Here is a 27,033-nt window from a genome sequence, read left to right as displayed (position 1 = left end):
ACAAAGGTGTTTCCTTTCAGACTACTAACCTCTAGGTCAGTAAGCACATAACTTTCTACTTGTTTCCTCGCGTTCATGGTGCTTAACATGATGTCAATTTTTTTACCTTGTACGTTTAAACGCCTTGCTAATGACTCTGTGCAAAAGGTAGCAGAGCTGCCTGGGTCCATAAAGGCATATACTTCTACTGTCTTGTTACCTTTCTTGGACTTTATTTTAGAAAATACAGTCATCTCCAGCCCCGGTACACGCACTCGTTTCGTGACTGACTGTAGCAGGCAGTGTTTGAACTGGTTCGGCTTCGTCAGCCTTTACGATCGCTTGAGCTGTGTCTTGTGCTGCAATATGCAGCATGCGAGGCTGTTTCTTTGAGCACAACTGACATGTGATTTTCTTTGTGCAGTCTTTGCTTAAATGTCCTTTTACTAAACAGCCAAAGCAGAATCTATTCTTTTTTAGAAAGTCCAATTTGACCTTATATGTCTCATTGTTAAACTGGTGGCATTCATCTAGGGTATGATCTTTCGCACAGGATTCACAAGGTTTAGTGAAGGCACTAATAACTAATGCACTACTACTCTTTACTGTAATTGAGTCTTTATGATTTTTACCAACCTGTTTTACGCCGGTTGCAAAGCTGCTACCTCTCTTTCCTTCCATTTTTTGCTTGAATTCTGGAGGGGATTTGTTGCGGTGTTTTTTACCACTAGTCGAAACGTTCAGGTCTCCAAAAAGTGGGTTGGACATTACCTTTGCTTCTCGTTCTACGAATTTCATCAGCTGCACAAACTTAGCTCTTTCCTTATTGCGCTCCTCGTACTCGTATACGTGGCTTCTCCATTTTTCACGCAATTTGTAGGGCAGTTTTGAGGCAATACTCCTCAAGTTGGTAGCATTGTCTAGCTCATCCATGTAATCGATGCTTGACATGGTATTGTAACATTTTACTAGAAACAGGGAGAAAGTTGTCAGCGACTTTCCCTCCTCTGACTTTATTTCCGGCCAGTTGAGTGCCTTTTGCATCAGCGTTGTAGCGATTATTTGTCTATTTCCAAACTTGTCATGTAACAGTCTCATAGCTTCTGCGTAACCACGATGTTCTGGCATGAGCTGGCAGCTTGTCACTAGGTCCCTAGGCTGTCCTTTAGTATACTGCTCAAGAAAGAACAGCCTTTCCAGATTGCTATCAGTTTTGGTTTCGATGGCATGTTTAAAGGCTCTTACAAAGGACGTGAACTCTAGAGGGTCACCATAGAATGGAGGAACGTCGCGCGGAGGTAAGGAAAGTTGCCTCTGACTCTTCGCAAACATTTCTGTAAGATCTGCCTGAAGTGGCATCCTACCCTGAGGCTCCACTATTTCAGTGTTGTAAAGTGAATGTTCGTTACCTTGGGTGGGCCGTCCAATTAGGGTGCTTGACATTATGGGTTTGGCACTCACGGGCATGCTTAAGTGGGTTGCTCGGAGGCGTGATGGCAGTTCGAGGTATTCCATCGGAAGCGCATGCACCACGCGTTTCGATGGTCACGTCCTGTCTTGCAGGACCTTGTCGTTCTTCACAACCCTGATACACTTTTATTTTTGCATTAACCTTTGCAAGCTTCGCTTCGAATTCCAGCCTTTCCTTTTTAACCTTTAATCGTGCTTGGAATTGTGCTTCCTCTATTTCTAACGCCTGCCGTTGCTCTTAGATTGCTGCTTCAGCCAGCAAGGATGCTCTGTTAGCTTCTGCCTGTTTTAGCCGAGCTAAGGATGCTGTAGATGTTGAGGACCTTTTGGATGCTGCCGTCACTACGCTTCCGTGCTTGTTAGGCGCGAGCGTCCTTGATTCCACCATTGACACACTGTCTTCTGATAAAACTCCGTCGTCGAATGTTTGAGGCAGCTTAGAGCGGTTCTGAGTTTCTGTAATCCACGTCTCTACCCTTTTCCTGAATTCTGTGGCGCACAGCAATTTAGACATATACCAGTTTTGCCGATCATGTTCGCGTTCGTTTTCGTTTAAGTGCAATCGCACATCCCTATTGCTTTCAACAAAGTTCTCTAGTAGCGCCTTGTATTTTGTATGGTATTTGGTTTCAACGTCATACAGATTGCAGGCATCGTACATAAACAACTCTAATTCACCAGTTAATGCAGTCAATTGACTCCACTTGCCTTCTCTGGCGTTCTTTAGTTCGTGAAGCTTGTCTGCGGCTTCCTTGTCGTCGGGCGCCATCACATGCTCAGGTTCGGCGACAGCAGCGTTGTCCTCGCCGTTTGACATAGTGAAATTTAAAGCAGGCAAGTCCGTTTATCGCTTTCGGTTTCGGTTGCTCGTTGGCAGTCGATGCGCGTTTTTGAAGTCGCACGTGCGCTCTTCACACTCTTAAATTACTTAAATTACTTCAATCTTCGCAGCAGAGCAAGCTTTTGACTTTACTGTAGGTGCATGTTATTCACAAGTCCTGACGTGTGTCTTTTGTTACACAGTTTTACTGACGACTTCAGACTTTTCGTTGATTTCTTTGTCTCTTGTTTATTTTCAACATCAGAGTACAACGGTTGTTACAGTTTCTTGCATAAATCCACTGTAGTCACGCCAAATCTCTTGCTGTGTTCTGTAGCTTCGATAGATTACAGTTACAACAACTTATTTTACTGTATTCCTTTTAGATTACTGTCTCACGGTCAAAAGCTTGTGTGCTCCACACCTTTCTGTATCCTTCCGTGTCTTAACAACAACTAACAACTGACGTGCGTGATAGACATGAAACTACATAACTGTGGGATGATGTCACAGAACAACTCATGAAATGATGTCACAATACAAATTATAAGTATGATACTTAATGCTTAATGCTTAACTAATAAACTGAAATAAGATAAACATAACAACAAATCACAAGAATGAAATATGGCCCTTACAATCGTGTAAAAGTTGTATAGTTTAAGTGCTTTTGTTTAAACTGTTTGCTAACTTCGGGACAGTCGCATTACATTGCGCAATCACCTCATGAGCGATAGTGATTAGTTAAATGGTGCTAATTTAGATTATCTTCATTTACACGGTGCGAATAACAGTAGAATATTACATTTAGTGATTGTTGTGGTTTTCAGCGAATGCAAATAACAGTATATTTGTGACTATTAGCTTTTTGCATTTCTACAGTTTTTTTATAGTCCACTACAAAGTTAACTTGTAATTTACTTATGCACACATCATTTTATTATACAAAATTACATTTTTTTTGCTGTTTATAGACAACTGAATATATCAGTGAATATATCAGTGAATTTTTTAAACTATATATATATATATATATATATATATATATATATATATAGACTGTATATATTTATACTGTATATATTATATACTACATTTCATTTAAGGTTTAAAATTTAAAAATTAAAGATTATTAAACTCTATATGTGGCTTTTGCATTTTTAAAAGTTTATTTTTATACATAAATAATACCCTGATTTATGGGGTTTTTTTATTGTTATAAGCAAAATAGCTAATTAAAGAAGTGGTTAGGTTTTATCCGATTAATCAAAAACATAATCGCCCAACTAATCGATTATCAAAATAATCGTTAGTTGCAGCCCTAGTTCAAACCAAAACCAAAGCATCCTTTAAAAGTTCATGTTTGGGGGGCAATATCCAGGCTTGGACCAGGACCGATTGCAATATTTGAAGGGATAATGGATCGGTCTTTCTTTGAGAAGTTTTTCATAAAAGAAACCGCCGCCCCATATATCAGGGATCACCAACATTTTTTTCTAGGGCAATGACCTGAAGCACACTGCTGCAAGAAAAGTAATTGCCGCAGAGGGCATTAACTGGGTCAAGACTCCAGCTGAATCCCCTGATATGAATCCCATTGAAATAGTATGGCATGCAATGAAAGACTATATTAGAAAAACAGCAAAACCAACTACAAAGACCGATTTAATTGCTGCCATAGAAAAGCTCTGGTTTAAAGAACTAAAAGATACAATATGTAACAACTACATAAATAGACTGTTTAAAGTTTTTCCAGTCATGGTTACGAATCAGGGTGGACATACCGGAATTTAATAGATGTTCAAAACACAAATTAGAGTGTAATCCGTCTTAATCTGTATTTCTGCCTATGTAATCACTCAATAAAAACCTTACAGTAATGAAAACGTGGTCTGGTTGTATTAAATAGAAACATAAGTAAAAAAGCCTCTTCAGCTTGCTCTTTTAGTTGGAAAATAGCATATATTAAACTGATTAAACTAGCTAATGACAAGATTGTGAAAATGATGGAGAGTTATTACAGATCGTCTAAGCACCGGTCGAACCGTTTTTTACATGTAAATTATATTTCGCACCTCATTGGGGGAAGAGATGGCGAGAAGAGATTAAGTCAAGAGCATACTTAAACCTTCCCCCAATTTAATCCACTAACAAACATCATGCAGTTTACAGTATATTGAAGCTGTGAAGCAATCAAGGTACAATATTAAATCAGATCAAAACAGATCAGTGTATTAAAACTATTATAGTATGAGCAGGCTCCTGTTTTGCAAATCACTTTAGATGAAAAACATTTTTCGGCCAGGAAAGCATGGCAGCGGGCTTGGTCTCGGACACTTAATTCCACCGTGGGGGTGGGGGGTGGGAGATGGATTCAGCTAAATGATTTGTTGACAGTGGGGGGTATTTTGAGCACAAAAATGAACAAGTTTTATTTTAAACTTACAATATCAGTCTAAAAATATATCACCATAGGAGCACGGCTCGGGAGCTGCAGCAGAAGCATGAAAGGCTCGCACTTTCACTTAACAAAAGGCAGCGTTATGATCAAAAGGATGATAAACACGTGTGATTTATCGATAAAATGCAGACACATACCCCCAGAAATACAACAAACAAATATATAGGCTACTCGCTAGATAAATGCTGATAAATCCAATTATTAAGTCTGATTATTAAGTCTGATTATTAAGTCTGATTTAACAGCTATCATTAATCTTTTTATCTTTTTTATTTTAGGCAGAAATGTCAGCTCTGTCTTCTTAATTCATCTAAACCTAAACCTAAACCTCCCTACAGTATTTGCCAACAGCGCACATAGTGTGATAACTTCACACCTATCGTGAATGAAAGGTGAGAAGAAATTTTGCAGAATCTTCTAACACAGTGCTTGCTCTAAAGGACTATACTCGACAAAAATATATAGACTAAGAATCATATTTATAATAAGATAAGTAATTAAATAATAAAATTATATCAAATAAAAACTTCATCGACCAAATTTCTCATTCCCTGCTAAAGTAGTTAAATATGCTTATACTGTAGATATGTAGGTTACAGTGTAATAGGACAATCGCAAGTCAATTACAAACTGCATGTAATGTAAAATATGATTAAAACAGTATTAGACACAAATATATGATATGGTAGTAAGTGCATTGAAAAAGCTATTTACACATGAGTGCTCAAATTTAAAGCGAACGCAATTATTAATTCATTGTCTTTATTTAATATTATTCAGCCGTTTAAGTTATACAGTAGGTAGACAAGCGGTATGTGACTTTTACCGTCGCTGCGCACAGCAACTGCATTTGGGTTTTTCAGCTTTTACCGCTGAGTGGCGCTATATAACTACAGACTGACGCCTCAGACCTTAGTTCGTTCTCTCCAGTATTAATGAATCACAGCTCGTCTGGAGCCGCACATAGTTGCAGATAAAATCAATTGAAACATTGTAATTAAACAAATTCATAATCACAGTAGTAACATTACAGTACAAACTTATAATTAAAATTAATTTAAATATTTTTAGGATCGATTTTAAGCAACGTAAACTTAACACACTGAGCCTTTAGATTTTATGTGTAATTAGAAAAGCTACACGTGTGGGGTCTTGCGTCATCTTATATTTTGTGTTCTTTAAATTTGTAGTAGATTTATTAACTGAAATAAATGAAACTAAACGACCATAAAATTAAAACACTGTCAGATTAATGTACAAAAACTATATAGTAAAACTATATAAGCTACATAGCCTTTATAAGACTCTACTTTTATTTAGGTGCGCTCACAATGACAAAAATGATTGCGTATAGAGTGATTACAACCAATTCAATTTATGTTATGATAAAGAAAATCTCCATTTCTTCTATTCCAGTAAAACAGTAATAATGTGAATTTTAGAATCTAGAATCCAGAAGATGAAATTTGCAGAAATTTAAAAAGAAGCCTGAATCACTGCAGGTCTTCAAAATCCTGGTCTTAAAGTGGGGAGGAGTGCATTTCAGTTTATCTGAATGTAAGTGGTGAAAACAGCTGATTCACACCTGGGGAGGGTGAATAATTTGTATTTGAATGTTGCCTGCCATTGTAAAGCACACATGGTAACACTAAAAGAACAACATCCCAGGAGAAATAGGAATAAGAGCCTTTGATTATACAGCATAAATATGATTAAATATTACAACAAAATTTCTCCGCGCTCGGTAGATAAACAACAATAGCCCACGTTTAGAAAAGCAGTTTTATTTAGACTATATAAAATAATCCTGCATCTATTTTTAGGCGTCACAATGGCGAAAAAACTTTACAATTTTGTAAAATAATTAAAGCAAATGCTATTCTGTATTGTTTTCGGTGAACTTGAGCATGTCAGAAAATAAACTGAAACTCCGTGTATACGTAAATTATTAAAATGGTCAGAGTCAGTCTCCTGGCTGTTTTTTCCCCAACGCATTTTTTTTTACTTTATGCGTGCAGCTGAGCGCTGATTAGACCACGAAGTTGAAGACGTGGATCACGATATGTCACAGCGTGCGCCTATGATGGGCGTGCGCCCAAATATACTATCGCTCCTCGCTCACTCCGTAGGCTCCCTAGATAGGCAGCAGGTATGTAAATGGACGAAGCTGCCTATTCGGGCGATAATTAACGTTAGGATCTCGGGTTCTGCATTATAAAAGCATAAAGGCTCGGGAAGTTCGGGAAGTATGTGATACAGTGGAGCAGGACAGAGTGGCATGCGAGCTGGGCGATGTGATGCCAAATTTTTTCTGTAAATCTTCACAAGGTTTTCACACACTGTTGCTATTTTTTTGACCCATTCCTCCCAAAATCTTCTCCAGAGCATCCAGAGACTGGCTGGGCCACTCCAGGACCTTGAATTGTTTCTTACAAAGCCACTCTTTGGCTTTGTTAGCCCCAGATCGATGGAGATTATCAGTGGTCTTGTATGTCTTCTGTTTACTAATAATTGCTTCTACAGTTGATTTCTTCACACCAAGCTGCTTACCTATTGCAGTTTCAGTCTTCCCAGCCTGGTGCAGGTCTACAATTTTGTTTCTTGTGTCCTTTGACAGCTCTTTGGTTTTAGCCATAGTGGAGTTTGGAGTGTGGTTGTCTGAGGTTGTGGACAGATGTCTTTTACTGATAACAGATGCCATTAATACAGGTAACGAGTGGAGGACAGAGGAGCCTCTTTAAGAAGTTGTTACAGGTCTGTTGTTACCCCCTCGCTCATCGTGGGGAAGGCACAAAAGGAAGTCGGATAACACCTGGAACAGCACTGAACCACAAAAAGTGGCGTGGCGCCACATCTCACCGGTACTAGCGAGAACGAGTCACACACCGTCCACCTGTGGATGGCTCACTGATTCAGACTACCTCGAAAGACCACCTGCACCCAGCTCACCAGAAGCTTCATTGTGTACCTGTATCTCTGCGTCACCGGCGAGCACCCGGACCCGCGCCACAGAGCCACGACACCTTCAGAAACCTTCAAAAAGACTGCGGAGCTGGTGGACTGGTCAAAGCGGGACTGGAGCTTTATCCTTTTTCGTCTTCTGTTGGGGGAAGCACAGCGAGCGTACTTTGCCCTCCCTGCAGGGGACGCGGACGATTATGAGCTATTAAAGTCCGAGATATTATCATGTTGTGGCACGACACCTTCAGAAACCTTCAAAAAGACTGCGGAGCTGGTGGACTGGTCAAAGCGGGACTGGAGCTTTATCCTTTTTCGTCTTCTGTTGGGGGAAGCACAGCGAGCGTACTTTGCCCTCCCTGCAGGGGACGCGGACGATTATGAGCCATTAAAGTCCGAGATATTAGCACGTTGTGGGCTCTCCAGTGCCCAGGCGGCCCTAGAGTTTCACCACTGGGCATACGATGCACAAATCCCTCCCCCGCTTAGCTTAACCGCTTGCCCCACATCGCCACCCACTGGCTGCAACTGAAAGTACTCTCCGCAAGAGAAGTCACAGAGCGAGTTATAATGGATAAAATAATGCGTGCTCTTCCGAGGGAAGAGCCTAAAGCAATTGGAATGCGAGCCCCTACCTCCCTTTGTGACATGACGGAAGCTCTTGAATGTGCGCTCACGACTTTTTCCCTTGGACCAGAAAAAAAGAGATTTCCGAAGCGAAGCCCTCTCCGATATGTCCCTCTACTGCGACGTGAGTTCCCACCTCCCCGGCCACAGCGACCAGAAACTCCCCAAGACTAGCAAGTGCCCCCCAAACTGGAACTCAGTAGGGCCTCGACCTTTAAAGGGCTCTGGGCAGGTGGCCAATTACTGGAAGATGGACCCCCCGGCCCCCACCCACTGGGTCCGGATAGGCGGAGTACTGCTACCGGCACTCATCGATAGGAAAAGCGCTGTCACCTTGGTCGTCCCTGCCAGGGCGCAGCAGTGTCAACCCCTCCTGATCACCTGTGTACATGGTGATCGGCAAAAGTGCCAGCGGCCCGCTTTACAGTGGAGGACCTATGGGGAAAGTATGCTATAACCTCAGGAGTTGTACCTAACCTTCCTGTTCCTCTCCTTTTAGGGAGAGACTGGCCGGGTGCACTACCTGACCTGAAACCGGAAAAGAAACAAAAAAAGTGGTAACCCCAGCGCAGGCCAAAGCCAAGGCCTACCTTCCCCAGACCAGCGTGGCTGGCACAAATGGCAGGGGAGGAAGCGGACGCAGAAGCAGAAGGTGAGGCGTGCACTTCTTCTAACCCATCTTGCTCCCTGTCTCAATAGATTAAAAAGGACAGCAGCTTCGCACAACTCTAGTGTGAGGATATACGTCTCTGACACTATTGGGTTCAAGTATGCAAGATAGATGCGAGGGAGAAATCGAGGGCGACGAGACTATGCGGCCCGCGTCGTATTTCTTTAAAAAAAAAACGGCTTACTGTAGTATCACACTGATTGGAGATAATTCCTCATCCTATTATCTGCGTGCCGTTTGAACGGATTGGAATGGATATCATCGGCCCGCTCCCAAAGTCGGCAAAGGGCCACAAATATATTTTAGTTTTGGTACCACAGTAAAGTAAAGCTACCACAAAAAAGCCTTAAGTCCAGCCCCATAGTGACGGTACCTAAGCCTGACGAATCAATACGTCTATGTAATGATTTCCGCCGATTAAACCAAATTACACAGTTCGACGCCTATCAGTCGGATAACACCTGGAAAAGCACTAGACCACAAAAAGGGGCGGGGCGCCGCATCTTACCGATACTAGCGAGGACGAGTCACACAGGTCGATGGCTCACTGAAGGAAGACCCCTACAGTGCATACCGGTGGGTGAAGAATGTATATAGGAGACTTATCCGTTTATCTTCTACCCACAGACTCTGACTACCTTCGAAAGACCACACGCGCCCAGCTCCCTAGAAGCTCCATCTCGCACCTGTATCTCCGCGTTACCAGCGAGCACCCGGGATACACGCGACAGAACACAGAGCCATGACAGGACTCTCCCTCACCATCGCCCTTTACGTGCACAAAGCACGTAACCTCACGTCATTTACCTGTTGCACTAACTAAACAAATAATAAACGCTGCATGTGTAAGTTCACCACATCTTTGTCTCGTCATTTTCGAACCTGCCCAGAGCTTTACAGTGACTAAATATTTTCCACCATAATTTGCAAATAAATTCTTTAAAAATCATAAAATGTGATTTTCTGGATTTTTAAAATTTATTTTGTCCCTCATAGTTGAGGTATACCTATGATAAAAATTACAGGCCTCGCTCATCTTTTTAAGTAGGAGAACTTGCACAGTTGGTGGTTGACTAAATAGGCCCAACTGGGACAATCCTGTGTTTTTTTGGAAAAGTGCTGTGAGAGGATGTAGGATGTGGACCCTCAGAGGTTGCCAGAACTGAAACTGACAATTGGTGGTTGACTAAATACTTTTTTGCCCCACTGTATATCAATCTGCAAAAATGTCTTTTTTTTTTTTTACACCAGACAAAAAGGTAGTTTTTCCTTTCTTACATGTTTGTGGGCCAAACTGGGACAATCCTGTCTTTTTTTTTTGGAAAAGTGCTGTGAGGGGATGTAGGATGTGGATCCTTAGAGGTTGACAGAACTGAAATCTAGGTGTTTTTAATAATATGCCTCATATATGCTTTGTATATATATATGTACACACTACCGTTCAAACGTTTGGGGTCCCTTTCTAACTCCATGATCGTTCCTGTATTTTATTTCTTTCTACATTGTAAAGGAATGCTGAAGGCGTCCAAAAAATTCATTAATCTCCTTTGAACAGTTGATATTGAGATCAAGCCTGCTGCTTATGCTCTGTAAAGACCTTATAATGCCTCTTATCTGAGGTGCTGTTAATTGGTCATTTTTCAGGCTGATAACTCTAAATGAACTTCTCGTCTGCGGCAGGGGTACTTTTGGTCTCGCCCTCATTATGGTGCTTGAGGGATTTTGCAAATTTGCAAATGCACTTGTGGTATTTTATAGTTTTGAAATCCCCAGTATTGTTGTAGAATGTAGAAAATAAATCAATAAACAAAAACAAAGAAATTTGCAAGTGACCATAAACTTTGAACGGTAGGGTATACTCAGCAAAAAGGGAAACGTCCCTTTTTCAGGACTGTGTATATTAATAACAATAATGTTGTAAAAATCCAAATAACTTTACAGATCTCTATTGTAAAGGGTTTAAACAATGTTTTTCATGCATGTTCAATAACCATAACCAGAAAGTAGGCATGTGAGGTCACAGTTCTAAAAGCGCAGGACACTAAAGAGACTTGTCTACCGACTGTAAAAAACACCCAAAGAAAGATGCCCAGGGTTCCTGCTCATCTGCGTGAACTTGCATTAGGCATGCTGCAGGAAGGCATGAGGACTGCTGATGTGGCTAGGGCAATAAATTGCCATGTCCGCACTGTGAGACGCCTAAGATAGCGCTACAGGGAGACAGGAAGGACAGCTGATCATCCTTGCAGTGGAAGACCACGTGTAACAACACCTGCACAGGATCGCTACATCCGAATATCACACCTGCGTGACAGGTACAGGATGACCACAACAACTGCCGGAGTCACACCAGTCTTATGGTGTTGACTCTTTTAGTGTTCATACAAATATTTACACATTAAGTTTACTGGAAGTAAAAACAGTTGAAAGTCAGAGGACGTTTCTTTTTTTGCTGAGTATATATACTCACCTAAAGGATTATTAGGAACACCATACTAATACGGTGTTTTAACCCCCTTTCGCCTTTAGAACTGCTTTAATTCTATGTGGCATTGATTCAACAAGGTGCTGAGAGCATCCTTTAGAAATGTTGGCCCATATTGATAGGATAGCATCTTGCAGTTGATGGATATTTGTGGGATGCACCTCCAGGGCACGAAGCTCCCGTTCCACCACATCCCAAAGATGCTCTACTGGGTTGAGATCTGTGAACTCATTGTCCAGCCTGCACAGTGGTAACAAGGCATGATGGATCCATGTTCTCATTCTGTTTACGCCAAACTCTGACTCTACCATTTGAATGTCTCAAAAGACATCAAGACTTATCAGACCAGGCAACATTTTTCCAGTCTTCAACTATCCAATTTTGGTGAGCTTGTGCAAATTGTAGCCTCTTTTTCCTATTTGTAGTGAAGGTGAGTGGTACCCAGTGGGGTTTTCTGCTGTTGTAGCCCATCTGCCTCAAGGTTGTGCATGTTGTGGCTTCACAAATCCTTTGCTGCATACCTCGGTTTTAACAAGTGGTTATTTCAGTCAAAGTTGCTCTTCTATCAGCTTGAATCAGTCGGCCCATTCTCCTCTGACCTCTAGCATCAACAAGGCATTTTCGCCCACAGGACTGCCGCATACTGGATTTTTTTCCCTTTTCACACCATTCTTTGTAAACCCTAGAAATGGTTGTGCGTGAAAATCCCAGTAAATGAGCAAATTGTGAAATACTTAGACTGGGCCGTCTGGCACCAACAACCATGCCACGTTCAAAATTGCTAAAATCACATTTCCTTTCCATTCTGACATTCAGTTTGGAGTTCAGGAGATTGTCTTGACCATATATTTTCTGTATATATATATATATATATATATATATATATATACAGAAAAAGAGAGAGAGAAAGGTGGTAATATTCTGTTATGGGTTGTTTCTCTGCAATCGATACTGGAGCACTTGGCAGGATATAATTAAAATGGATGGGACAAAATATTGTCAGAATCTTGTGGAAAATCTGCTGCCAGATTTACCTTCAAACATGACAATGACCCAAAGTACACAGCAAAACTGACCACACAGTAGTTGAAAAAGAAAAAGGTTAATGTCTTTGACCGTAGTCCACAAAAAGGTCATCATTAAATTTAACTCAACTTAAGCAGTTCGGCAAAAATAAGTGGGTGAATAGCTGTGCAAAGCCTTGTGTGCCATTGCGATGTTTGTGTTATAACTTTCATATGGATGTTTAAAGTTAAACTGAGCGAATACAGCTGAAAAAAAAAACTAAATGTGTCTCTTCTTTTCAGGCTGCTAAACAACATAACACACACCAACTACCAGTTAAAAAAGTTATAAACAACCCAGAATATGTTTTATATTTTTGATTCATTACAGTAGTTTTGATGACAGCTTGGCACACTCATGGCTTTCTCTCATTAGAGTCATGAGATGGAATGTTTTCAGGTTCACAGGTGTTCTTGTCAAGAATGAATCTGTGACATTTCTTGCCTTCTTAATGTGATTATTGACTATTAGTTGTCCTGTGCAAAGGAATTGTGGGTACAGAAGCAAGTAGTGTACAGTAGTTGTTGTAGCAAGTTGGTGCTGTACAAATCCATATCATGGCTAGAAAATACAGAGAAAATACAGTCATGTATCATTGTCAACATATCATTGTTTTAAGAAATGGAGGTCAGCTTATCTAAAAAATCTCAAGAACTTTCAATGTATTCCCAAATGCTGACACCAAACCAATCAAGCACTATGATGAAACTGGCTCATCCCAAAAAAGGAAGACCAAGAGCTACCCATGTTACAGAGGATAAGTTTATTAGAATGATCAACCCTAGAAACCACCAGTTTACATTTACATTTAGGCATTTGGCAGACGGTCTTATCCAGAGCGACTTACAAAAAGTGCTTTAAAGTTTACATCATTGGATACATACTTACACTGGGTTAACTAGGTTAATAACTAAGTGCCATTAGTCCAACACAACTGGGAAGAGGGTTTTTTTGGGGGGGGGGGGGGGGGATAATTCAAGTACTGGAGAAATAAAAGCGTCTTCAGTCGTCGTTTAAAGATAGTCAAAGTCTCAGCTGTACGGACATCTAGAGGAAGTTCATTCCACCACCTAGGTGCCAGAACAGAAAAGAGCCTGGATGAATGCTGCCCTCGATCCCTGAGAGATGGTGGAATGAGGCGAGCAGTGCTGGAGGATCGGAGGGAACGTGGTGCAGTGGGTGGTGTGATTAGAGCAGAGAGGTAAGTGGGTGCTGGGCCATTTTTAGCTTTGTAGGCCTGCCAGGAGTGAGTTGCAGTAGTCCAGTCTTGAAATAACAAGGGACGGAACAAGCACCTGAGTAGCCTGTGAAGAAAGTAATGGGCGAATTCTTCTGATATCGTAAAGAAAAAATCTACAAGAGCGAGTAAGGTTAGCGATGTGTGGGGAAAATGATAGATGATTGTCCACGGTTACCCCAAGGTTGCAGGCAGTGGTTGAAGGAGTGATTTGGTTGTTGTCCAGGGATATCACAAGGTCTTGACATGGGGATGAGTCACAAGGGATAAACAACAGTTCTGTTTTACTGAGATTGAGCTTCAGCTGATGAGCAGCCATCCAGGTTGAGATGTCTGCCAGACATGCTGAGATCCGGGTGGACACCTGAGTGTCAGAGGGAGGAAAGAAGAGAGTAAGTTGGGTGTCATCTGCATAACAATGGTATGAAAATCCATGCAATGATATGACCTTACAAAGAGACTGGGTATAGAGGGAGAACAGAAGAGGACCAAGTACTGAGCCCTGCGGGACACCAGTAGAGAGTCAGTAGATTATTCAGAGGAGACTGCGTGAGTCAAGCCTTTATGGTCAAATTGTGGCAAAGGAATCATCCTAAATGTGTTCTTCCTAAAGCATGGAGGTGTAATGATGTGGGCACACTTTGCCGGCAACACTCTTGGTGACTTAGTTAAACTTGAAGGGACAATTAACCAGCATGGCTAACACAGCATTTTGCAGCCACATGTCATTCCATCTGCACTTATTGGAATCATCATTTGGTTTCCATCAGGACAATGACACCAAACACACCTCTGAGCAGTGTAAGAGCTATTTGTCCAAAAAGGAGTGTGATAGAGTATTGCATCAGATAACCCTGCCTCCACATAATTACTTGACCTTAGCCCACCTGAAGTTGTTTGGGACGATTAGGACTGAAGAGTGAAAGAAAATCAGCCAATAAATACTGGATACTTCTGAAAGCTCTTTCAAGATTGACTTATGATTTATCGTAATATGGTAATATATGACTCATGATCTTAATACTTAAGATTGCCAAGAGTTTGCCGTGGTGTCATTAACGCAAAAAGTGGCTATAGAGTATCTATGCAGTTCAGGTAAGGCAAGTTGTGTGGCCAGTCAAGGACAGTAATATCATAGTCAGCAAACCAGTTGCTGGTTATTTTGGCAATGTGGCCTTATGTGGCTTATCTTCCTTGTGGAGGGTGTTGGTGACCATTTTCTGTATGATTGTCAACTCGGCCATCATTGGGGGCATTAGTGCTAGGAATGCACATATGCACACAGTTTGATACTGTGATTATACTCATACTTGTACTACTTTATTGAAAACTGCAGCTGTCACGTTATGACAGAACCTAAGCATATTGTGTAGGCCCCTGCAAAGTATACAAGGCCCTTTCTCCACTAACATGTCAACGCAAGTGTCAATGTTAACTATATTTCACCATAAGGACTATATGAAATATCCTTCTCGGAGAGGATAAAATAAAAAAGTAAATTGCGGTAACAAATTCAAATTCTCTTTGTCACGTACACAGTCATACACAGTATGATATGCAGTGAAATGCTTTTTCGACTGCCAGTGACCTTAAAATAAAAGCTTAAACATAAGAAATAAATATGAATAAAGGAAATACATTAGAAAATAAAGTAACTGGTAAAATATACTGTACAAGTAAAAATAAAGATATATTGCAATAAAAGAAATATGGTAAAAAATTAAATTAACTAGTAAAATATACTGTGTAAAGTAAAATAAAATAAAAAATACTGTACAACAGAAATGAAGAAATGACTGAGGTGTGCAAATATGCATAAAGTGACTTCTTAGAGTGTCTTATTATTAAAGTGATTTGTGCAGTGGTCCATAAATGAAAGTATAAGTATATAGTGCAAAAAGTGTGCACGAATGTGTCCATAGTGGCCATGAATGCCCAGTCAGTGTTGGATGTAAAAGAAATTATATTAGTCCTGTATTGTGTTGTGATTGAGAGACCTTATGGCCTGTAATCAGGTAAATGTGTGCTCACCCCTCACCATATATGATGCCAACATTTACAGTAAGGTTAAGTTTATGTGCTGTTTTCTAGTTTTGCCTGTGATATCTTAATTATACCATGCCTGACCTCTGTACTGTAAGTTTTGTGACCATGATTGTGACTCACATTTTTAACTGTTTGTTGTCTTTACCATTCATTGTACTAATGCTTATATGCAGTTGCATTTGTTTACATCTCTATCAACATGACAATCTCATGGTCTGTCTGTGTCTTGCTCGCATATCAGCTGCTTCTAGGGCTATTCAATTCAATTCAATTTTATTTGTATAGCGCTTTTAGCAATTTTCATTGCCGCAAAGCAGCTTTACATAGTCAAAAGAATTATTTAGGTTTGTATGAAATGTGAATTTGTATGAATCAAAATGGTCAGTTTGTCCCTGGTGAGCCATCCGAGGGCGACAGTGGCAAGGAAAAACTCCCTGAGATGGTAATAGGAAGAAACCTTGAGAGGAACCAGACTCAACAGGGAACCCATCCTCATTTGGGTGAAACAGAAAGCAGTAAATGATCTGCATTTATACAGTGTGTAGGGTGGGAGGCAGTTCAGCTATAATAGCTGATGTTAATTGATGTTAATATGGAGTCCAGGTAGTTATTGATTCTATGTTCTTTGACATTGTTCCTGACAAAAGTGAGAGTAGAATACAACTATTTATTAAATATGATGAACATAAATTGGCAATTGGTTATAAACTGCAACTCAGAAAAGATAACGGGGCTGCCAGTGAATTTGAGTTCATATTTGTACGCACAAAATTTAACTCAAATCACTACCTCACAGAAACCTGCCCTTAAAAATAATAAAGAAGCAGGTTTTACATGTCTGCCTGATGTCTCTCATCGGTTTAACCAGGTTGTTGTGGACTTTATTGTGCTAGGAAGTGTACTACAAGCAATGCAATTTCTGGGATCACACTCTAAAAAGCAATAGCAGGTGCATTTGATGATCTGTTTCAGAAAAGTGAAATTCTAAAAAGTTTTGCTTTGCAACAACCACAAGTACTTACAAGTACTGAGATACACATACTCTTCAGCTACCCAACTGGAAATATTCATCTCTTATAATGCCAGACAATAGAATTCTTGATTTTATAAACATTATTTTTTTACTACAGTTCTTTTTTAGAATTATAACTCTTTTGTAGAATCTTAGAGCCAATTTCTACCACATATATGGCACTACAAATGTGTCAGTTAACTATTTATGTTCAAAGAATATGCTAACAAAACATATTTTGAAGGTACATTCTATTTTGTGGAAACTCATTTTATAATTTTTGATTAAAAAAGGGATAAAGGAAAATATTCTCATTTTAACTGAGTGTGTGAGATAAAGGCCATTTTCCAAAAAAAGTCAACTGAGTGCGGTTTATAATTTTTCATTTTAAAAAAATTATATTTAAATTATAAATTTTTAAATTATAAATTTTAAATATATAAATCTTAAAGCCATTTTTTACTTAATCAAAACAATGCCATAATTTAATTGCTATTTCCTGTGATGGATAAAAAAATATGATTTGTAACAGTTTCTAAAAATAGAAATATCTGTTTTTGCAAATTAATCCTTCAATCTTTTCTATTCTATTTCAAAATGTGGGCTATTTGACTGATGGTTGACTAAAATTACCTAAGACCATCAGTCATTGCTGTAAAGGGAACAGATATTAACGGAAACAACTTCAATGTGTCAGTGCAACAGCCATTAAAGTTATAATTAACAAAGAAACAAGTAAAATTAAGTTAAACATATTCCAGTCTTTATATTCAAGCATATTTGTAAACTTTTACATAATAAGTGCAATATGCATGCATGTTCTTGGATATTATGTTGTGTTTTGTCGGGAGTGCACTGGAAGTTGAGAAAGCCACTGAGCTTTAACACGAACTTTTATTTAATTGCCTCTGGTCTTTGGTAATAAAAAAAGTTTCAGTAACTATGTTCTACAGTTCTCTTACCACTTCCTGACCTCTAGCTTATTCTCTCTTTTGGCCCCCTATGTGTTGTGTGGTTTAACTGAAGGAGGGCTTGAAATGTTTTGAGATACCCTCACCTTACATACATGTGCTCCTTTTCTTTCATTCATTTATTCATTCATTCATTCATTCATTTATGTAACTCAATGTGCATTGTCTGTGGCTTTTAGGTCCAGAGTGGGCATCTTTCACTTTGGGTGTCTTTATGTGTCAGTGCTGCTCAGGAATCCACCGTAGCATTCCTCAGATCAGCAGAGTCAAATCTATCTTCCTTGACCCCTGGGAGAAATTAGAAGTAGAGGTAAGTACATGAGCTCTTTAATGCAGTTCTTATATATATGCAAAATATAATGCAGGTTGTCTCCTACTTACGAATGAGTTCCGTTTCAGGACTGCATTTGTAAGTCGGATTTGTTCTTAAGTCCGACAAAGTCAGTCTTACACGCCTTTAACATGAATATACAATGTAAAGCATACCAACCCACTTAACTAAATCTCTGTCTCCTTTTCCCACACTGCCATCATGTGGCCAAAAACCATAACCATGACTTAGGAAATGAATCTCTCACACTGAGACATCACACAGTGTTGTCTCTGCATCCTTAAATTGCAAGGGGAATTCCAGATGTGTGAGGGGGGTGAGAGGGGAGAGATGGGGGTTATTATGTAGGATGACTTTCACACAAACACACACAACCGCACTCATGTTTACTGATCCTAGCAGACCCACAGCCTTAGATGTCTGCTAAATGCAGTCCTTGGTGTGAAGGCCCCCTGCTAACTCGGTGAGGCATAGTAGCCATAGACCTCGATTCTAATGCCACCTCTCAATGTTTGGACTAGGTTCACACACATCGAAAGCTAGTTTGGCAATTTTATTAAATGTCATTGATAATGTGACATATAGGGTGTACTTTAGTGCATTTCAGAGACTACTTGAATCAAGTAGTGTTCAGACTGAGTTTAGACCGAACTCCATCGCTTTGCTGGTGGTTTTACCAAAAAAAACCCATTATACTCTGATGTATGCTGTCGCAATGTAGGCCAAAACACTACACCGCCTAGGAATTGTCCTCCACTGGAATGTTCATCATTAAATTGGACAATTGGAAGCATATGTTGTATAGGGTGTCTTCGTATGCTCTAGCATTGCAGTTTTCGTTCATTCGACATAAGCACAAAAGCACAAACATGTTCTTGTATGACAGAGCATCAATGTCCAAAGTGAGGGCCAGGAAGACATTCAACCCCACGTGCTTGGAGTAACTGAAATGAATTAGAATTCTGACTGCACCCCGAATTTTTATTTGTTAATATAGCATGCACGCAAGCACTCACTCACATTAGCCTTTGCAAACGGGTCTGTGTACACACACTGCTTGATGCAGTCTGCCCTACTTACCCTACTGCTTGTATAAATACACTTTTTAACTTTTGGCTTTTGTTAATCACACATTTTATGTGAATGTTCTGTTGTACCTCATGACATTTCCATGCCTGTCTCTCTTTAGTTGATGTCCTCCATTGGAAACAGTGCTGCAAAAGCCAAATATGAGCAGATGGTGCCAGCCTTTTATTACATGCCAACACACACGGACTGCCAGTGAGTAAAGAACTATGTACTGTGTTCTTTATGTGCCTTTTATCGTCTTGGTTATCCATACTGAATTATGCAGAAGAAATCTTACAACCAAACAGAATGATTTTATTAAGAAATATGGGCTTGGAGTAATATTTACATTAATCAGAATGGCATTGCAGGTATTTTGTTTGTCACATGAATGTTTGAGTATTGCAGAAACTGCTCATCTCCTGAGATTTTCATGCGCAGCTAGGGCTGGACAATAATTCGATATTAACATATATCGCAATAGAATTTTTTTCAATAACTGTGATATGATTTTTAAACACATTTCCGATATTTCGATATACATTTGAATATATATGAGCCAATGAGTTTTTTCTCTCTTGCGCTGCGGAATTGTAGGTAATCGTCTCCTCTGCTGGGTCTTAGTGCTCGTCTCTCACTGGTATAATCAACATCCGTGCACGCGTGTACTGTTTACTATAACACTGTGACCACATGTGTGTGTGAAACAAATTTAATTTTGTGTTTGTTAGCGTGTTTGTACAGCGTGCGTATAGCAAGTCTCATAGAGGGTAAAGATCTATTTTTCTCTCCTCTCGTGTTTCGCGACAGAGCGGAGTTTGTGTGTAAGGCAGAGAGTGTCTATGTCTATGTGTGTGCGAAGCCGAAAGGAGTTGGTGGTGGGTGGGTGCTGTGTGTGACAGACACACACTCACTTTTACCCGAAAGAAGTTGGGGGTGGGTGGGGGCTGTAAAGGCGAGTGTGTATGTGTATGTGTGTGTGCGCGCGCTTCTGCTAATTCTACTAATAAGCTGAGTCTGAGAGTTTTAATTATTTGATAGTTTATTTCACATTTCTTGTTTGAAAAGGCTAAATACAAATAAAAAGTGAACCTTATTTTTTTGTACTGTTTATATATATAATTTTAATAGGAGGAGTCTGGAGGTATTATAGACTTTGCAAATTCAGTTTGCAGACATCCATTGTGTGTGTCCTCTGCAGTTTTTTCCTAAGGCTTTTCAATATTGTCCATATCGATATCGGAATTATATCGTATCGACCAAATTTAAGATATCGTGATATAAATTTTTGCCATATCGTCCAGTCCTATGCACAGCAGTCTCTAATGTTAGCAGTGGACTGAGGCCGATCACTGTTCAGATGTGTATGGGGTTTTTGGGAACTTTCATTTAAAGTGTTTTATTTATTGTGTAATATTATGTATTTTACTATAAAAATAACTATTCTAAACATAAATACACAAATACTGTATAATTAAGATCTGAGAAGGTATCATAAACGTAAAACTTGTATTGGAAGTCTACATGTGCAACATATTTCATTGTTTTATTATTTCATGTAGATTACTGTATAAAGAAACAGAAACCAGTAGAATAGCCTGTGTTCAACCGAACCGCAATTTTTTTAAATTTCTTAACTAGCATCAAGGGGCTCTCACAAATGGCGAAATGTGATTATCTAAAATCTAAAATGTGACTGGCCTAATATACTCACTTGTTACAATGGGGAGCATATGGAACAAGGTCAATGAATAACAAAGCAAACTTTGAACTGTGTCAATGAATAACAAAGCAAACTCTACACCAAGCATTTTTAAATAAACACAGACATCAGTATACTGCAAGCCTATCAAGCTCTCATAATTTCTGACAGTCTGTTCCTCCAGAATGGCAATCTTGTGATAGCAAGTTTTTGAAGAGAGATATAATCCAAGGATTTGCTTTGTAGCAGATTAAGGAAGATTGTCAACTATTGCCACACCATCAGTCTGTGGGTCACAACTAGAATAACAGTCGGCTCAATTATGGTTAGGGGTAGAAAATAATAGAGCACTTTGATTGGCCATTTATTTGCTAAAAGCATCTTCCCCAGAGGGCTTGTTTTCTCTCTCCAGGAGAATCACAGAAGCAGTAGTACACAATGGAAGTGTTAATGTTTTTCCGTAGGTGTGGTAGGAGGTGCTTAAGTATAACAAAAACAGCTTGACACTAATATGCTTTTATTGCTCAGTTGCTGACCACATAACCTGAGCTGGTTGGTAATGCCAGACTTACTTGTGCCAGATTTGCTTGTGCTGATTCCATGTGTATTAAACCACCTCTGTATGGGACTGACTATGGATGCAGCAAGCAGCAAGCAGCAATTCAATTACCCTCTAAAACAGGAATGGCCTCCTCTTCATCTAGTGGCTTCTTAGACTTTTCTGGGCCTGAAACAAATCCACTCATCTCCAGGATGAAGCAAATTCAAGATGGGCTGCCACAGGGTAATGACTTAAATGATGGTCCTATATGGCTGAAATAAAACTCAGATTAACCATGTGACCGGGGCACACTCAACACAAATATTCATCAACACAAATATTCATCTTTGTACGTGCTTGTAGATACTTTTGTTTCAAACCTCTAATGTAGACTAAATAAGCTTCACCATCTATCAAGCAATATGTTTCTGCTCTAAAACATTCTTAGGCGTGCCTTGTTAACCATGCATTAAAAGAAGAAAATACATTAAAGCTGAAGATATGACATCCAGCTTTGCTAAACAGAAATGGTGTAAGAAAGTTTACCTTTTACCAGTGTAACAGGTTCGACCCTTGTTTGCACGGGCGGCACCACAAAGCATGGACACGAGGCAAAGTCTCACGGGAAAAAGGGTAATTTTATCACAAATAAATGGGGAAGGAAAGGGTTAAAGGAGGGAGGATGGAAGGAAAGGAATGATGTGCACATGCAGGTCTGGTGGGCAGTGCCCCGCTGGCACGCAGGCACAGGCTGGTGAGCGATGGCGGGAGGCAAAGTGGCAGCTTGGGCCGGTGTGGACAGCAGCACGGACTGGCCCCTCCCAGCTCTTTCTGTGGGCGCGGCCTTAGACGGCAGTCCTTTGGCAACTGGACGGCTTTCCCTGGCTGGGAACAGGGGCTGTAAGTTGTAGCTCCTAGCAGCCTTTTCTTCCTTTGCAGCAGTGTAACGAAATCTGGCTCTGTATGAGAGTTGAAAAGCTGCGGCAGTCAGCTTGTGGCTGCCCTTGTTGCGAAGATCAAAGGCGTACTCACCTCTTTGAAGTCCCTGGGGCTTGTTCCATTGCGCCATGTGCATGCCACTCTTTTGCGTTGTAGCGCATGCGTCACACTCTTAGCTCAGTAGTCCAAAAGACCCTGAGCTAAACCCCCCCGCTGTCTTTTACAGCACAGGGAGAAGCCCGGGATCCATTAACGGAGATGGCTCACACATCCTTTGCACACCTGCAAAAGCGAAGGCCGTCTAGCTAGTGAGCTTCGGAGTGAGCGATATTTGAGCGCATGCCCATTACAGTCGCACGCCGTGACACCAGCTTCTAAAATTGACCCTGTGTGCAACAAGAGGAAAAATTTGGAAGTTGGTTTGTCCCATTCAAATTAATGTAGAAGGCCTTACATTATCATGCAGAGATCATGGCCGTGACAATTGTTAGTATACGATTTTTAGTGCTAGGGACCTGGTCATTCAAATTTTATCTATTTGATGGTTGCATGTGGATTTAGCAAAATGTTCTTTTTGGAAAGCCAATTATAGTAGAACACAAATACAATGCTTGCCCAGTTACTCACTGTGACAACGTTCTGCCCCTTGCTATTAAAGAATAAACAGTGCTTAGGGTTTTTGTGATGAAAAAATGTCTAGAAACACCAAGAATATGAAATAAGTATGTGCCTTGCCCCTCACAGGCTGCTGCGGGAACAGTGGATCCGGAGCAAATATGAGAGAAATGAGTTTATTTATGTGGAGAGGCAAGAGCCATACTCAGCAGGTGGGAAACTATTCTAACTCCTCTCCTTATCTCTCTGTGATTAAATCTCTTACAAGCTTGTTGACGTGTGTGGGTCATGTTTGCATGTTGCATGGCATGTTTGTTTGGGTTGTTTTTTTACATGGGTTGGTTTGGAGTTTAATTAAAAAGATACATTTCTTTATAAATTGCATTTTTAAAAATATTTGTATTCCAAAGACTTGTATTCCAAGGCATTAAATGCAGATGAACGCAGAGGTCTCTGCAACATATTGCAAATCAGCAAATGCTTTTTGTGCATCTTGGCACTTTACCTTTGTGTCGTGTTGATATTGACCAGACAATACAGTACGTGTGCTGTAAAGGCATCAAAGTATGAACAGCAGAAGAGTTCTTTTTGGATAATTAATTACGATCAATGCATTTAAATAAAGAGATCTCGTTTATCATTTGTATACAGTACTGTGTAGACTGTGAGGTCCCTATAAAAATACAGAACTAATGCATTGTGCATATACAGGGAACAGGAACAAACAGGGGACAAAGTGAACAAACAAACAAAGTGAATTTTTACACCAGGGAAATGGTATGTACACCAATAGCTATGAAGCATTAAGGTTCAGAATAAAAGTAGGCTTAGGGTATTGCTTCCACATTTTAATTGCATTTATGCAGTTTTACAGATTTGCGGGTGGCAAGGGAAAACTCCCTGAGATGGTAGTAGGAAGAAACCTTAAGAGGAACCAGACTCAACAGGGAAACCATCCTCATTTGGGTGAAACAGAGAGCAGGAATTGATCTTCATTCATACTGTGTGTTAGTTGGCAGGCAGTTCAGCATAACAGTTGATGTTAATTGATGTTAATATGGAGTCCAGTTAGTTATTGAAAACTCAGGTAGACTTGTATGAAGTTCCAGTCCTGAACTATCGAATAGTCAAGTCCTCAGAGAAACAGCTGCCAACACCAGTCGAGGCCAAAACCGTCTTCTAGGTTGAAAGAACCATCCCCAGACACGAGACGCATCCCAAAGAGACACACAGGGCATCTGACGAGATCTCTAACCAGAAGCGGGGCACCAGGATGGGTCAGACAGCTCCAGAGGGCAGAGGGAGTCTGGATCACTGGCAGCTCAGGAATTACATGTGTAGCTCGACAGAGAGAGGAAGGAAGAGAGAGGGAGAGAGAGGGAAGAGAAAGAGCAAAAGAGAGAGCAGAAGAGAAGAAATAACAGTTAGGTCTGGGGTCCGTTCTTCGTATGTCGCTTGACACATCCGAGATGAACTGACACATCTAAGATGAGATCATCGTGCTGATTACGATCCGGCTAACTCGGTTCTTCGAGCTCACCTGTTGTTGATGATTAGTATAGCTGGATTGAGTTGTCTAGGATTATTGCGCGCTCGTGCGTTGGTTTAAAAGGCGATATGCATCGACAGTAGAAACACTGATCACAAGCCCTCTGATTGGTTGACGAAATGGAAAAAGAGCGGCTCAACTTTTTTTTGTAGCACGTGTTATGTGCTGAAATGCCCCCCTGCCATGGATTGCCCCCCCTACATAATCGCTATCAAATATTATATTAGAACATAAATTTATAGGTTAATGGTTTACAAATTACAAATTACATGAGACAATAAAATAAAATAAGCAATATGAAAATAAATATGTCGTATATGAAAAAATACAAATATTATGTATACTTTTATATTGTTTATTTTATAATAAAATTTGTTTCGTCCAATTTATCATTATAAAATATTTATTTTAAATATATATAAATATTGATTTGCATATTTTTATGACAAACCCCTGAAAAATAATTGTTACAAAATAAACATTATACAAGAATTTGTATTAATGGTCTCGACGGCTGTCTCATGCCTAGGGTTTATTATAATAGTAATATCATATTTGATAACAATAAACCTATGAATTTATGGTCATATATAATATTTGATAGCGATTATGTGTGTGTGTGGGGGGGCGGGGGGGGGCTGAGAGTCCATGGCAGGGGGCATATACTTTTCTTTTTCCACGTGAGTCAGTCGTGCTCTTTAACCAATCAGATGTGACCTCGCCATTTCAACCAATCATTTAGCGCAGGCTAAATCCTGTTTACAAGAAATAAACCTGCTCCCGAGCAGGTTCAAGCTTACGGATATGTTGCTATGACAACAAATGCGAGAAGCGCATCAAAGAACGAAACAATCCAAGATCAGGACAAATCCACAACAATCAAATCCAGCTAACTGAGTTAGCGGCGTACGAAGAACGGACCCCTGGTCAAAGTCATATAATGTGTAATGTAAATGTATATTTACTGTAGAGTGCAAGCAGAGACTCCCGCAGGACTAACTATGACAGCATAACTAAAAGGAAGAGCCAGAAGGAAATACAGACATGAGGGCTCCCTTAGATGTAAAGCAACCAATCACCTCACCGTCAACAAACCTGAGTGATCAATGAGAGTGGGGAGGACAGCATCTAAACATACCAGTTCACCATAATACTCTATGTCCATGAATCCCCCACATCTGCTCCTTTACTTAAGGCAAATCTATTTATAAAAATACTTGATTAAATAAATAGGTTTTTAGCCTGGACTTAAACACTGAGACTGTGTCTTAGTCCTGGAAACTGTTTGGAAGACTATTCCATATATTTGGGGCTTTGTAAGAAAAAGCTCTGCCCCCAGCTGTAGTTTTCATAATACACGGTACTGATAAGCAGCCTGCATCCTTTAATCGAAGTAGGCGTGGCGGATCATAAGACACTAGCAGTTCACTCAAATACTGTGGTGCGAGACCCTTTAATGCTTTATATGTCAAAAATAGTATTTTAAAATCAATGCGAAAAATTAAAGGACAATGAAGTGAGGATAAGATAGGCGTGATGTGCATGTATCTTCTGGTTCTAGTGAGGACTCTTGCTGCTGCATTCTGGACTGGCTGAAGCTTGTTTATGCACCTAGTTGAACAACCAGACAGTAGAGCTATACAACAGTCCAACCTAGAGGTGATAAAAGCATGAACTAGTTTTTCTGCATCGTTTAGCGACAATATATGTCTTATCTTGGCAATATTTCTGAGGTGAAAGAATGCTATCCTGGTAAAATTATCTACATGAGCTTCAAATGAAAGGCTGGAATTTATAATCACACCGAGGTCCTTTACTGTTGCACTTGATGGAACAGAAAGGCCATCTAAAGTTACAGAGTGATCTAGAATCTTACTTTTGGCTGTATGCAGTCCTTTGACTAGAACTTCTGTCTTATCTGGATTAAACAGAAGGAAGTTAATTAGCATCCAATCTCTTATGTCCTGCACACATTGCTTAACTTTAGTAAGCTGATTTATCTCATCAGGTTTTGCTGAGACATATAACTGTGTGTCGTCAGCATAACAGTAAAAACTAATACCATGCTTACGGATTATGTAGCCCAGAGGAAGCATGTAAAGGGGAAAAAAGCAGTGGGCCTAAAACTAAACCCTGTGGAACTCAAACTCCACTAGAGAACATGCAGAATAATCACTATTTAAGTCTACATACTGATACCGATCGGTCAAATAGGATCTGAGCCAGGAGAGGGCTGTACCCTTAATTCCTACTACATTTTCTAATCTGTGAACAAGAATATTATGATCAATAGTGTCAAAAGCTGCACTGAGGTCGAGTAACACAAGCATGGTTACACAACCTTGATAGGAGGTCATTTAATACTTTAACGAGTGCTGTCTCTGTGCTGTGATGAGGCCTAAATCCTGACTGATACACAGCAAAAAGTCCAGTGTTAAATTAACTCCCACAGAGTTAATTTCAACACTTTTTCTGGGTTTATATAGC

General features: G+C 40.0%; 1 protein-coding gene across 5 annotated transcripts in view; it reads left to right on the top strand.

Annotated features, from left to right (window-relative positions):
* Positions 1-27,033, top strand: part of LOC128545117 (arf-GAP with dual PH domain-containing protein 1-like) — a 141,108-nt gene that overhangs the window by 12,853 nt on the left and 101,222 nt on the right. For 4 of the 5 annotated variants that reach the window (XM_053515490.1, XM_053515489.1, XM_053515488.1 and 1 more), the window contains exons 2-4: positions 17,981-18,111; positions 19,322-19,413; positions 23,127-23,209. In XM_053515490.1, the coding sequence (XP_053371465.1) occupies positions 17,981-18,111; positions 19,322-19,413; positions 23,127-23,209 (306 nt within the window). Of the gene's footprint in view, positions 1-17,980; positions 18,112-19,321; positions 19,414-23,126; positions 23,210-27,033 lie in introns of those variants that run through there. The other variant, XM_053515491.1, reaches the window with a different exon arrangement.

Source organism: Clarias gariepinus, chromosome 16 (genome assembly GCF_024256425.1).
Source record: "Clarias gariepinus isolate MV-2021 ecotype Netherlands chromosome 16, CGAR_prim_01v2, whole genome shotgun sequence".
Lineage (NCBI taxonomy): Eukaryota > Metazoa > Chordata > Actinopteri > Siluriformes > Clariidae > Clarias > Clarias gariepinus.
Note: the sequence above shows the minus strand (reverse complement) of the source record. Positions and strands in the feature narration are given on the sequence as shown.